Consider the following 14,091-nt stretch of genomic DNA (forward strand, 5'->3'; position numbering starts at 1 on the left):
TGGTTGCGACCACATTTTGGGGTTCACCTTCACCATCTAATAAAACCACACGCTGTCATCCCTACTAGGTGCCAGGCTCCGTACTAAGCGCTGGTAAAGAGGTGGAGAAAAGGGGTGCACATTGATTTCATCCTGGACAGGCCCTCCCTGTAACTCAGGGGCCTTCCCTATTGGACATCAAGCACGCTGTTTGAGTGAATTGTCTGCTGAATGAATGAATGAGCGAACGCATGAGTGCATGAATGAATGAACGAGATGCCGGTTCACGGATGAGAAACGGCCCCAGGGCTGCCTAGTCAGGAGCCCGAAATCTCAGGACTCTATCCCGAGCCCTCTCCGAGGAGCGCCTGCCCCTGACGGCGGGAATTGAGACGCCCACTTTCCAGGTGGGGGGCCCGAGCCCCCAGGGCCGGCAGCCGCGGTGCGGGCAGCCGAGTGGGCGGGGTGCAGGCCGGGGCGGCGCGCGCTGGAACCTGAGCCGGGGGAGGAGGGACCGCGGCGGGCGGGCGGGCGCCGGCTGCCCGCGGAGGCAGGAAGCGCCGCGCTCCGCCGCCGAGCCCCGCCGAGCCCCGCCGAGCCGGAGGTGAGTGGGGCCTGGGCCCTCGGGGCGCACACCCCGGAAGGGGCGGCCGAGCTGAGGTTCCCGCGCGCCCCCGGGGCCGGCTCCGAGGCTCCCAGGTGCCCGGCCTGGGCGCGGGGACGCGGGGCCCTGGGGTTCCCCCAGTGCCCTCGGGCCGGGTACCACCTCTACGGGCTAAAGTTTTATCAGCTGTGAAATGGGGGCCAGCGAGGGCCTGGGGGTGCGAGTCTGGGGCAGGGGGTCCCCCGGAACGGAGATCCAAGCCCCGGAACCAAACGCAGGAGGCCCTGCAGCCCATTTTGGAGGCATCTTCACTTTGGGGGGCTTGGAGGGCATAAAGTTAGCTCTCCACCCCTTAGCAAGCAAGGAATGACGAGTCCGATACTTCCGAAGGCCACTTCTCAAGGCACAGCCCCAGGGAGGGCTCTCCCGCAAGGAGGCAGGGAAATCTTTAACCTCCGGCTTTGCCCAGGAGGCTCTGGGAGGCCCCTGAGGACAGGGAGAGAAGGCCCGCTTGGCCCACGCGCCCTGCTCCCTGGAGATACCAACCACAGACTCGCTGATGGAGCCTGGCCCGGCCCCGGGTGGTCCCTCCTTCTGCCCTCCCATTCTGCAGACGAGGAAACTGAGGCTCAGGTCAGGCCGGAATGTAGCCAGGTGGAATTCAAACCCAGAGCGATCGGACTCCAAAGCCCTCCCCACCTGGTGCCTGGGTGGGGGGTGCCTTGGAAGTTACTGGGGAAGGGGGGCGCCTATGGCTGCTCTGGGTCAACCTCTAAAACAAGGGCTTCTGCTGAGGGTGGGGACATGGGTGTGATGTCGGTGTGAGCTTTGTTCTGGGACACTAAGAACCACTTGAGGATTTAGGCATTATCTCCTCAGTGCCTCCAGAGGAAGGTGACCAGGTGGCCTCTTCTGAGATGCCAGGTGGAAGAGTCAGGTCCAGGTTACCTGTGAGGTTAAAAGTGGGGCCTGTGTGGGCCTCTGAACCCTCACTCTGCCACCCCGCTACTGTGTGGACTTGGGCTAGTCCCTTAGCCATGAGGGGCAGCTCATCTGTAAAATGAGGCTAGGCTGAGGGTGACCCCAGGGCTGTCTTGAGGACAGAAGGCTTGTGTTTGTTGCCCCAAACGTCTCCTTGATGGAAAGGGTGAGAAAGTCATTGGCCATTTCCATATTTCTCTGGTTCATTCTATTTGAATAAAGAGGGGAACCACAGAGGCTGGGGACCCCTCTTTCCCACCTGTACTGGTAAATCAGAGGGTGGGAGGGGCTCCCAAAACAAGTGGCAAAAGGCGCTCATGGCTGGTCAGGTTCACGTTTGTAAAACCAGGATGGGGTCATTTGAGATGACGGGTCCCAAGGCTGGGTGGGGACTGGGAGGGTGTGAGGGTGCCAGCCTTTGTGAAGGTGTTTTGGGCTCCCCAAGTGAAATCCAGACCAGACCCCTTCTCTCCTGCCTCATCCAGTGTGAACTGGGCTTCCACCATTTCCTCCTTTGCCCAGCAAACCCTCCTGGAAACCACACCTGTGCCAGCCCTGGACCGGGTGCCAAGGCCTGGCAGCCTGGCTGTAGCCTGAGGGACATGGACTGGGTGGTCCAAGAGAGACAGCAAGATGGAGAAGGGCTGTCCCGTCCCAGCCGACTCCCCAGCACTGGACTGGGATCACCCCTTGTGCCAGCTGCGGCCTCCAGGTGGGCAGCACCCGCTCCTGAGCTGTGGGCACCCAGTAAGGAGAGTGGATACAGGAGATGCTTGGCAAATGTATCCTGTTGAAGGAATGGGGGCCAGGAGTGAATGCCGTGGGGCAGGAGAACAGACTGGGAAGTAATCAGTGAGGGCTTGAACAAGGTGGCATTTGAGCTGCACCTTGAGAACTAAATGCAGACAGAGGGGAACAGGCACTCAGGTGAAGAAGACCTGACTCCTGCCTGTTACCAGGTGGCTAAACTAGGGTTTGGAGAGCTGAGAATTTGTTCTGTGTGGAGTGTGTGATGTGAACAGGAAGGGCAAGGAATCAGACAGGCAGGGGGCCTGGTCAGACCCACAAGCCCTGAAAGTCCAGGCAGGGAGGCAAATGCCGGATGTGTGGTCTGCAAAAGCCCCTCTGGCCTCAGAGTAAAGGGCAAGCCGACAGGCCAGTCCCCAGACTGGGAAAGTCATCCAGGCGAGAGAAGTGAGGCCCTGGGTGGGGTCTGGAGAGAGGCCGCTGGAGAGATGTAGGAGGGAGAGAAACGCACAGGCCTTGGTCTCACAGTGCCCGGCACATGGCAGGTGCTCAGGAAACTCTGGCATGGTTGACTGACTGAATGCATCATTTTGAGAAGGCCAGGGTCCTTTGAGCTCCTTTGTCTATTCCTGGGGGCAGGGGGGAGGCCACATGGAGTGGTCGTCTCCAGCAGTCACAAGCCCCTGACCTGAAGCCTGCCTCAGTTCCCCCATGTGGCTCTGGGAAAGGCGCTCCAGGCCCCTCCCCAAATCACAGGGCCTCAGAGAACAGCCTCTCTTCTTGTCACACTCAGGATCTGGGGAGCCAAGAGAACATTTCATGCCAGCAGGCCCTCTGGAATGCTCCGCATCGCCAATTTGGAGTGGAATTCACTTGTTAAAGATTAATTCAGATCTCTTGAGATACTGTGGTCCTGGGCCCTGCAGCTGCCACTGTGAACACTGAGTGCAAGGTTCTGCCTGACTGTAACCAAGTCTGGCCTGCATAAGTAGTCATTGTGGTGGTAGCAAGCATTTATTGGGCACTTACTGTGTGCCACGCAACGAGCCAAACATTCTTAAGCAGATTTGGATCCAAATCTATTATTGTACCCATTTTTGAGAGGGAGAAACTGAGGTTTAGGTAGTGAAGTTGCTTGCCCAGGGTCTCCTAGCTGGGAAGGGGCAGAGCTGGGGTGTGAACTCCATTTATCTGATTGCAGAATCCATGCCCTTAACTTTCAAGGTGGCCTGTCCTTGGTTTTCTCATCTGGTCCCACAGTCATGGGGACGGTACTCTGCAGTATAGCAGTAAGAACCTGAATCCCTCAGACAGGGCCTGGGCTTAAATCCTAGGCCCATTCCTTCACCAGGGAAGCCAGGCAAGTCACCCAGCTTCTCTGAACCTCAGTTTCCTCTTCTTTCAAATGGAGCTCTCAGTTCCCATTTTGCAAGGATAGTCCAAGGCACACGGAAGGACCATCTTCTTCCCCTTCCTGTCCTCTGGCCTGTTCCCAGGCATGTTTTCCCCCAGCTCATCTCTAGGGCACCCTCTGAGGGCCCTTCCGTGCCAGGCAGGTGGGTGGAAGGTAGTGGGGGCAAAGCTAGACTTGCATTTGGACAAAAGATGGTGCCTCTTCACCCATGAAATATTTATGGATATTGACTGTGTGCCAGGAAATGTCATTGTTTCCTACTTTCCTGATTTACTGTTTAAAAACAAGGGCCTGAGCCTGGCTATCTGGTTCAAATCCTGGCTCCCATTAAGTGCCCTCACTCCTTGGGCCTTGGTTTTCTCATCTGTAACCTGGGGATGAGGACAGTGCCTACTTTGTGGGGTCACTGTGGACAGACTCTGGTACAACACTGTTTAGCTCATAAGCAACGTCTATCACCTGATGTTCACCTTGATGTCACAGCCTTGCCGCCACTGGAGGTAGGCAGGGACCGAAGGCTGAACCCCATTTTACAGCTAAGGAAACTGAGGCTCATAAAGAGCATCACTTTACCCAGAGTTCATGGCAGAGCTGGACCTGGAAGAAGCCAGATCTCCAGTCCCCTTGGGTCCCTGTTAAGCCCAGTGGTTGGCTCAGCTTCCTTCCTGGAAAGTCTCTTTGGACTCACCCTTCCCTTTTGGAGGCTGACGCATCTTGCTTCATTTCCCCTCTCTGCTACTCACTGCTGTGTGCTACTCAGGACATGGCTTAACCTCTCTGTTCCTGGGCCTGCCACCTAGGATTTGCTGGAGGTCAGCGCTCTGCCTTAGGGGATTCGGGTTTTTCCAGCCGCTGCTCCCCCTCGGTCCGTGAGCTGACGCCATGGTGAGCAGGAATGAGGAAGTGAGGCAAAACCCTCACTTTTACTGCGACTCCACTTCCTTCTCTCCTTTGAGCCCCTTCCTGATCATCGGGTTCTCCTTTTTGTCCCAGCCCCCGGCCCCTGTTGGCTGTGTGACACCAAGCACATCACTCTGCCTCTCTGAGCATCTTTCCTGATAGGTGAGGGAGGGTCATGGACACCACGCCAGGGGCCTAGGAAGCCCTCCATGAACGCTTGCGGGTCTGCACCAGATGAGGTCAGAGGGCGGGGAAGGCCACAGGAGGAGGTGGAGGCACAGGGGGTCGGGGGGTGCAGACAGGCAGGCTATTGACCCAAAGGGAACACTCTTATTTTGCTTTGGGTGGTGAGTAACATCTACCCCTCCTGCGGCCCGCCCTGCCTGCCCCCTGCACAAAGGGCTTCTCAGTCTCACTGGGCGCCTGTTTTTCCCAGAGGGTGGAGTGGCCTGGGTTCCACCCAGCGGACCAGGAGGGCTGGCTATCTTCTGGGACAGCTCCTCGTGTGTGTGCATGGTGGGGCCCCCTTCCAGTGCAGGCCCTGGACGGACCCCACAGGCTCAGGGACACCCCAGTGGGCAAGGGCCAACCGACCTCAGGCGGAGACCCGTCGGCCTGGTTGACTCTCATTTCCCTGTGGCTCAGGGATTCCTGCAGGCGGAGTGAAGGAAGGAAGGAAGGAGCAACAGATGGGTCCACAGGCAGGGCCATGGGCAGAGCGCGCCTGCTTGGATGTGGGCTAGCTCTGACACTGGGTGGCCTTGGGCAAGTGTCCTGGCCTCTCTGACCCTCAGTTTCCTCATCTGTGAAGTGGGGAAAACAACGACACCTACCTCAGATGAGAGGCAAATGTGAGAGTGCTCAGCACGTGGTAGGTGTTGGATAAACAGCCCCCCACCTCCGTTTTCCTGAGCTTTAGTTTATTTGTCTGGGAATGGAGACAGTAACAGCTGAACAGAGAGAAGGTGCTGTGTGAAATGTACCAGGGAGGGCTGGCGCTGCCGATGGTGGGGTTCCAGGACCAGCCTCGGCCGTAAGGAAGCAGTTAACCAGGGGCAGCAGCCTGTCGTTGCCGAAGGCTGGTGCTGAGGCTGACTGGGGCTGACAGGGGATCTACACTGGTTTCCTGCTGCCTCGGGCTGCCTTCCCTGGCTCCTGCCCAACCCATTTATTCCATGGACATCTGCTCTCTTCTCTGACTTGCTAACCCAGGGCTTCTGCAAGTGAGGCTGAAGGGGAGGGGTGTAGGTTTGGGGGAGCAGGTGTCCTGTCCTCCTGGCGCCTCAGTCTCCTGGCTGGGAAATGGGGCAGTGCCTGTCCTGACAGCCTCCCGGAGAAGGCAAGATATGGAATGAGGAGGGGAAACCCTCTTGGAAAGTAAGATGTCCGAGCAGAGTCACAACACGCCCTGGCCTTGGAGCTGGAAAGTCCGGGTCCCTGCGCCCCCTCCACTCTGCCCTCTCTAGGCCTCATCTCCCCAGATGTAAATGGAGGGAATGCTAGCAGCAAGAAAGCACTAGCATTGTTGAGCACTAGTATGCACCAGGCACTGTTCTAGACTCGAATCAACATATTCAGTCCTCACAGCAGCCCTTTGGTCTAGGAGCTATCATCTTATTTTAAAATTTAAAGCATGAATGTACAGTGCAACAAGCAATTAAAAAAGCAGATGTGGGTTCACCCTTCCCAGGGGGCAGTAATGATTTCCCTCATTTTACAGAAGGGCAAACTGAGGCCCAAGAGGAAAAGCAACTTGCTCAAAGCTGCCCAACCAGCCTGGCAGGCAGGGAACAGAACATAGTAGCAGGACACCTGCTCCCCCAAACCTACACCCCTCCCCTTCAGCCTCACTTGCAGAAGCCCTGGGTTACAACATCCTCTCCCGTCTCTGTGGCTGTGATTGTCTTCCAGGAGAGGGGTTGGGCCAGGGAGAAGGGGATCCTAAGGTTTTGAGGCCCCCTTTCTCCTGGGCTGGAGCGCCGTGCTCGGAGCGGGGCTGAGTGCGAGTGGGTGGGCTCCTGGGGCTGGGAGGTGAGGAAAAGGGAGAGGGGACAGACCTCCTGGGACAGGGACATTGTGTCCTTGAGTCTCCGCTAGACCCCGTGTGTGCCGGACGCTATGCCAGACCATTCCCACATGTTCAGTCCTCCTGCTGTTCTCGCGTGGCTCTGGGGAAACAGGCTCAGGGAGAAGCCACCTGCCCAGGGTCACCAAGCCAGGAGGGCTTATTGAGATGTAGTTCACATGCCATACGCATCACCTCTCCAAGTCTGCAGTTCAGTGGGGTTCAGTGCATTCAGAGTCATACAGACATCACCTGTGTGCAGTTCAGGACATTTTCATCAGCCCAGAGAAGGAACCCCGTGCCCATTAGCAGTCACCCCCTCTGCCCTTCGCCCAGCCCCTGGCAACCGCTAGTCTACCTCCTGTCACTAGGAATTCACCTATTCTGGACATTCTGTGTAAATGGGACCCTATAACATGTAACCTTTCGTGTTGCATGGCACTTGCTCTTACCCCTGAGCCACACCGGGGCCCTTGGAAGTGGACGGGTGGCCATGAAAGCTTGGAGGGGTGTCTGTGTGCACTGTCAGAGTCCCTCGAGCCATGGACTTGCAGAATGACTGAGTGACTGTGGCCACACAGGCTTTACTCTCTGTGGGGCCTGGTGAGTCACCCAGCCTGCCCCACCTGGGTGGTGTGAGCATGAGGGGGGCACCCTCCCTGGGTGGGGGGACCTGTCAGCACACTGGGGCTCTGTCTGCCCTGGACAGGCGGCCCCTGTGCAGCAAACAGGAAAAGGGCTGGGCCGAGACCTGTTAGGTAAATACAGGCTGGCTGGGGAAGGTGCCCACATGGCATGGTCACCAGGGCCCGGGGAGCCTCAGCAGCCTGGCAGGCGGCAGGCTTCTCCTGGCCAAGGGGCTGAGCTCCCAGTGGCTCCTCTGAGGTGGCTGCCGGAGTCCCAGGCCCTGGGCCCTGCCGCTCCACCCTTCCTGGTAGTCAGTCCTTCCTTCCTCGGTCCTAGGTCTGTTTATTCATCCCTCTTTTAATGGTCATGATAGGATGATCCTGATGATGCTGGCAGCAGCCGTCCCCTCCGGAGGGCATGCGCTCTGCCAGGCACTGTGCCGCAGTGCTTTACACACAATCTCATTTCAACCTCAGAACAATCCCCTGGGGTACGTTCCCCGATCATCACCATTTACAGGTGGGGAAACTGAGGCACAGGTAGGCCAGGTGACTTGCCCAGGGTCACACGGCTGGTGAGTTGGCAGCTGTGGTCCCCACCACTCCTCCCCCCCCACCTTCCACCCTTCCGCTCTCGAGTCCCTGGGTCCTTGTAAAGAAACCACTGCAGGCACGGGTCCTGGGGCCCTGTGGGCTTTCCCCTCGCAGGAGCTGGGCAGCTCTGTGTGTGTGACTCCGCACCTCTGAGCCTCCATCTCCTCCCAGGGAAGGTAGGGGTCAGGCAGGGCTGGGGTGTCCTCTCAGGCCCAAGCAGAGCTCAGGGTCCCTGTGCTCCGAGGCCCTTCCTCACCCACGCCTCCCCTCTAAGACTGATCTGGAATGACAGGCGGTCACAGTTATGTTTCTTCCGGGTTACTGCAGAAAGTGGGGGCCCCATAGATTGGGCATGGGGCCCCAGAATGGGGGGAGGAGGCAGTGTACTGGGTCTGTCCCCAAACCTCCCCCAGGTGTGCCTGCCTCCTCCCCACCTCCCCACTCACCCACCCCCTTACCCTCTTTTCTTCCTGCCTTTCTTCTACCAGTGCCTCAGGCCGCACCATTCCTCAGTCCCCTGCATTTCCTTGCTGCGTCCCCGCCCCTTTATCCCATTCCAGTTGTCAAGCCCCAGTCCAAATACCCAGCCTCCCTGTAGCCTCTCTCTGTCCGCAACAGGACCACGGCTGCCTGCCCCTGCCTGCCATGGAGGAAGAGCATTCCAGGCAGAGGGAACAGCATCTGCCTTCCCTCAGAGCCTCTTACACTTTTATGCTTCCCCCGGTTGCCCTGCAAACAGATGGCACCCAGTGAGTGCTTTTTGGAGTGAAGCGATCCCAGGATGGGGGGAATGGGGAGCCACCACTCCGTGGAATTCTTCCAGTCTGGGGTGAGTAGTCCTGCAAGCCTGAACTTGCCCCCAGATTTAAGCAGCTTTCCTCGGTCATGTAATCAGGAGGATGGGATTTGACAAATACATGCCAGGGTTTCCATGAGGTCAAGCAAAGCCGCGGGGTAAAGGTGAGGATGGGCCCCTCCTTCCACCCTCTGCGGGGGCAGGAGGACAGAGAGAAGGCCTCCAGCCCCTTTGAATTAGGATTCCCAGGGAGCAGGTGCCTGCTGAGCACTTAGTCATACTGTTTATTGAAGGCTTACTCTGCTGCAGGTGCTTGAATCAACTTACATAACTGTTACAACGACGCAATTAAGGTCCCCAGGGGCAGGTGAGGAAAGGGAAGCCCAGAAGGGCTAAGTAACTTGCATAAGCTCCCCCAGCTAATGAGCGGTGGGTCTGGCTGCTGACCTGATCTGTCTGACGTCAAAATGCACAGTGTGCCCCACTCTCCCTCCAGGTGCCCCTCCTCCGGGGAGAGAGGGGTTTTGGCTGCCCGACTGCGTCCCCAGGGGCCACTGGAGCAGATGCAGGGCTTTGAACAGTGTTCCTGGCAAGCCTGGAGCCTCTTTCAGGGTGGAGAGGAAGCTTTGGGGTTCCCGGCTTGAGCCCCATCTCCTCGCCCTGCTCAGGACCTTTCACCCCTGAATCAGCTACTCCTGAGCCCTTCTGGTCTACACAGCTCTCACCACCACCAGACACCACCCTGCCTCTTGCTTTGTCTAGCTGTTTATTTACTTGGTTTCCCCACCAGAAGGGCAGCTGCAGGTGGGCAGGATTTTTCTGTTTTGTTCATATCTGGCACATAGTAGGTGCTCAATAAATACACATTGAGTACGAGTATAGATGAGTGGTTTCCAATCCTGCTCCTCGGGCCCTGAGACTCAGATCCCCCTCCTTGTCCATCCTGTCACAGCTACTGTGTGTGGACTACAGTCTGGCATACATATTTTTAAAAAAGGGTTAGGATGCTTAAAATAAAAACGTTTGAAATCCACCGTCTTAAATGAACGCGGTGGTGGTACAGTGTGGGGAGGTTCACACTCAGGCGTAAATCCCCTTGGGTGAGTCCCAGTGCCCTGGTGTCAGCTGGGTGCCACCTACTACGAGGGCACTCCTGGTGGGGGGGAGCCCCCGTGGGTCAAAGAGGCGCACGCACACACGGGGAAAGACACAGATAAGCTCCCACGGCATCGACCCGCAGAGGAGACGCGTGAGGACTCTGGGCCTCTCTCCCCGCCTGCAGCCCGCCTTCCCCCTTGCCTGGCTTGGGTTTGGAATGTGTAATAACAGCCTACGGGGTAAATGAGAACGGGGAGTGAACTCTTTCCCCAACCGCAGAGGACTGGGCAGTGTTTGGGGAGGAACTGCCCCAGGGCAGGCCCTGTGTGTGTGTGTTTACACGTGTGCATGTATGTACATGTACACGGTGTACACACAGGCTTGGATGGTGTAGTGTGAGAGGAGTCCGGGCTTGGGGGTCCATGGCTGGGCGCTCCCTGGGTGGCCTCTGTGCGCCTCAGTTTCCTCAGCTGTAAAGCGAGACCAGTGGCCCAGCTTGGCTCTCCAGGCTCTGGGGGTTCACCGAGGGAGAGGCTGGGAAGGACATAGTGAGTTGTCACGTGGGCCTAGATGGCCTGGCTGTAGTGCTGCACATGTGTGCGTGGGGAGGCGGTGAGGACAGGTGAGTGGGCACCAGGTCATTGCAGTGCTGATGCCCACGAAGCATTTACCAAGTGCCTACGAGGTGCCCAAGGGCCCCTGATCTGCCTTATGTCACAGCGGCCCTGCAGGACTGAAACTCGTGCTGCAACCCTCATTTTGCAAGTAGGGAAACCGAGGCTCAAAGAGATTAGCATGGGCTGGTAGTAGTAATCCTCACCTCCCAGGGCTGTTGTGCAGCTTGAACAAGACCCTGGAAGGGTTCAGGGAGGGCCCCAGGCCGTGTCCAGCCAACTGCCCAGATTTAAATCCTGACTCAGTCGCTGACTTGCTGTGTGGCCTCAGGCAAGTCACTTAACCTCTAGGAGCCTCAGTTTCCTCATCTGTAAAATGGGAATTATGGCAATACCGACCTCCTAGGCAGGGTTTCACCATGTCAGCACTCTTGGCGTTTGGGGCTAGACCATTCCTTGCAGCGGGGGCTGCCCTGCACACTGCAAGATGTTCAGCAGCCTCCCTGGCCTTGACCCACTAGATGCCTGGAGCGCTCTCTCTTCTGCACAATGTGAGAACCAAAATGTCTCCAGCCGTGGCCAAGTGGCCCTGGGAGCAGATGGCCCCTAGCTGAACCCCAGTCCGGGCTGCAGTGGGGATCGGCTGAGAGCACACGTGCGGAACACTCAGGCTGGTGCTTGGCACAGAGTGTGCAACCTCGTCACCATGTCGATGGGGGTTACTTTCATAATTAGTATTTCACCACCATTCAAATGTCAGTAATGATCACTGTGTGCCTTGCCCAAAGCTATGAGCAGCGAGTGAATGTCTGAGAGAGGCTGGCTAACCTCAGACCTCCTGCTCTGGAGACCCCCAAATCCCAGATGCTGTCTGGATTGGGGTTCCTTCGGGGAGGAGTTTGCAGGCATGGTAGAGGGCGGGGGGCCCTCCCAACTGCCTTCTCCAGCCTTGGGAGCTTCCTGAGGCAGGGGTGTCCATTGGGCCCTGGCCCAGGCGGTGAGGGGGACCTTGGGAAGGGGTGTGATGATCAGGAGGGTGTTGACAGCAGAGGCACATGTTCAAATGCCTCCTCTCCCCAACCCAGGGTCCCCAGTGTGCTCCGGGAAGCCTAACCTTCCCACTCATTGCCTGCATCCCAGTGGAAAACCCTCCCTGCCTCCATGTGCCCTCATCCCTGCAGAACAAAGCCCACAGTCATGTGGCATCCTTGGGGGTGGAGGGCCCAGGTCCCCTCTCCCCACTGGCAGGTGGACAGGGACTAAAGTCTCCTGAGGTCCTACTGGGTGTCAGCACTGAGTGAGTGCTGCAAATTCCTGAGGTCACTGAGGTCTCAAGAACTCTGGGAGGAGGTGGAGTCACCCCGGTTTCACAGGTGGAGAAACAAAGACCCAGAGAGAGGAAGTGATTTGCCCAAGATCACACAGCTGCTACTTACCAGAGCCAAGACAGCAACCGTGTATATCTGACTTCAGAATCTGTGCTCCTAACCCTTCCTCCTTTGATTGTAATCATTGACAGCCCCCAATTTAATTCCAGCATTGGCACTGGACGTGCCTGACCTCATTTAACTCTTCTAGAAAACCTATGATAAAAGCTGCTGCAATTGTACCCATTTTACAGCAAGGAAACTGAGGCTGGGTAGCTAGCTAAAGTGACTTCCCCAAGGTCACACTGCATGTAAATAGCAGAGCTGGGGTTTGAATCCAGGCCTGAATGACTGTAAAGTCCAGGCTTTCTCTTCCCACTGGGGCCCAGAGTGGGGCTGGTCCCCAGCAGGAGCTCTGACCCTGTGCCCTGCTGAGCCTGCCAAGAGAGGCCTCTTACAGGACCTCCACCTCTCTGGCCCTAGCCTTCCTCCTGGCAGCCACAAAACAAACAAAGTGGGAAGTCTCTGTTTGTTTCTCTGCTCATGTGCCAGGCAGGGAGGGAGAGACATAGAAAAGAGGGCTTCTCAGGCATCTCCCTGCAGCTCGGGTGTAACGGTAGGAGTCCAGGAAACTTGCCCTCTCCCCCCAGCAGTGTGCTACAGAGGGCAGGGGGGCTACCAGCATTGGCCTATGCTCCTGGGTAAACATTGATCCTGCAGCCAGAGAGGCCTGGGCTCAAATCCTCTGAGCTGTGCGACTGCTTTAAGAAAAGCTCCAGTTTCTTCATCTGAGAAGTGGGAACAAGTAACACCTTCATCATGAGGTCGTTTGTCCATGTGGTGCCCTTCTGGGTGCTGGGGATGCAAGAGTGAATGAGACAGCTGCATCCAGCCTCCTGGAGCCCACAGCCCAGGAATTAAGTACTCCTGCGGACAAATGGTCAGGAGGGCTTCCTGGAAGAAGGGACCCTTGAGCTGGGAACCCAGGTGGGTGGTCAGTCAGGCCAAGGGGGAGGGAAGGGACCAGCACTTGACACTGGGGACCAGAGTCTTGGCACTATGGGGGGTCAGAGCAAGTCTTGGAACCTTGTTTTCCTTCCTGTAAAATGGGGTCCATCGTGGTGCTAGATGAGAAAACTGGGGACTCCTGGCTCCATGTGGGTTCACACATATTTTCTGAGCACATACTATGCCCAAAGTGTGCATTTAATGGTTCCATTCAGTAGGTGCTCCCTGTGCATCGGGCACTGTGTGGCCTGCAGTGGGATGCGTGCCCTTGGCTTCCACATTGCCATTTGTACGGAGGCTGTGAAATGTTGACTTGCCCAATGTCACATAGTTGCTAATGTGGAGCCTGAATTTGATCCCTGCTCTTGGGGCCCTGAAGCTGGTTGTGTTGGTCAGGCTCCAGGTTTGGGGGCCCAGGATGACCCTGAGGCCTTTCCTTCTCTAGCTAATGCCCAGGGTAGCTGAATCTAAACTCACATTCCCAGGTCTCTGAAAGAGGCTGTTATTGCAGCCCCTGCCCGGGGCAGGCAGCCAGCCACATCTGGGAGTAGCCACCCCACACCCCTGTCACTACAACGGTGGCTTTGAAGCAGCTGGCCGCGGGGCTGTTTACTCACATGGGAGGGGGCTTCCTGGAGGCTCCACCACTGGCAGGCACGGCCTGACTCCCCTCCCGTTCCCTTGCAGGCCAGGCAGTGCAGACGGGCCCAGGGTCAGCATGGCGGATCCCAGCGAAGGCCCCCGCGCAGGGCCCGGGGAGGTGGCCGAGCCCCCTGGGGATGAGAGTGGCACCCCTGGCGGGGAGGCTTTCCCCCTCTCTTCGCTGGCCAACTTGTTTGAGGGGGACGATGGCTCCCCCTCTCCCTCACCAGCTGATCCTGGGCGCCCCGCCGGCCCAGGTGACGGGCGGCCAAACTTGCGCATGAAGTTCCAGGGCGCCTTCCGCAAGGGGGTGCCCAACCCCATCGACCTGCTGGAGTCCACCTTGTATGAGTCCTCGGTGGTACCTGGGCCTAAGAAGGCCCCCATGGACTCCCTCTTTGACTATGGCACCTATCGTCACCACCCCAGTGACAACAAGCGGTGGAGGAAGAAGGTCATAGAGTGAGTATTTCTGGCTGACTGGCCAACAGTGTCCTCTTCTGTGTTGAACCCATCCATCCACCCACCTACCAGTCTACTCACCTGTCCACCTTTCCATGTGCTTGTCGCTCACCATCCATCCCTCCATCCCTCCCTCCTTCATCTCATTCATTCATCCAGCTGCCTATCTTCCCACCTGACCATCCACTTGTCCA

The 14,091-nt window shown here is 57.5% G+C and overlaps 1 protein-coding gene across 2 annotated transcripts in view; it reads left to right on the plus strand.

Moving 5' to 3' along the window:
* Positions 1-472: 472 nt before the first annotated feature.
* The window catches only part of TRPV4 (transient receptor potential cation channel subfamily V member 4), a 35,886-nt gene continuing 22,267 nt past the window's right edge, over positions 473-14,091 (plus strand). Inside the window, exons 1-3 of one of the 2 annotated variants that reach the window (XM_057491466.1) lie at positions 473-583; positions 9,203-9,510; positions 13,481-13,897. In XM_057491466.1, the coding sequence (XP_057347449.1) occupies positions 13,512-13,897 (386 nt within the window). In that variant the 5' untranslated portion in view covers positions 473-583; positions 9,203-9,510; positions 13,481-13,511. The remainder of the gene's footprint in view (positions 584-9,202; positions 9,511-13,480; positions 13,898-14,091) is intronic. The other variant, XM_036904038.2, reaches the window with a different exon arrangement.

This window comes from Manis pentadactyla, chromosome 14, assembly GCF_030020395.1.
Source record: "Manis pentadactyla isolate mManPen7 chromosome 14, mManPen7.hap1, whole genome shotgun sequence".
Lineage (NCBI taxonomy): Eukaryota > Metazoa > Chordata > Mammalia > Pholidota > Manidae > Manis > Manis pentadactyla.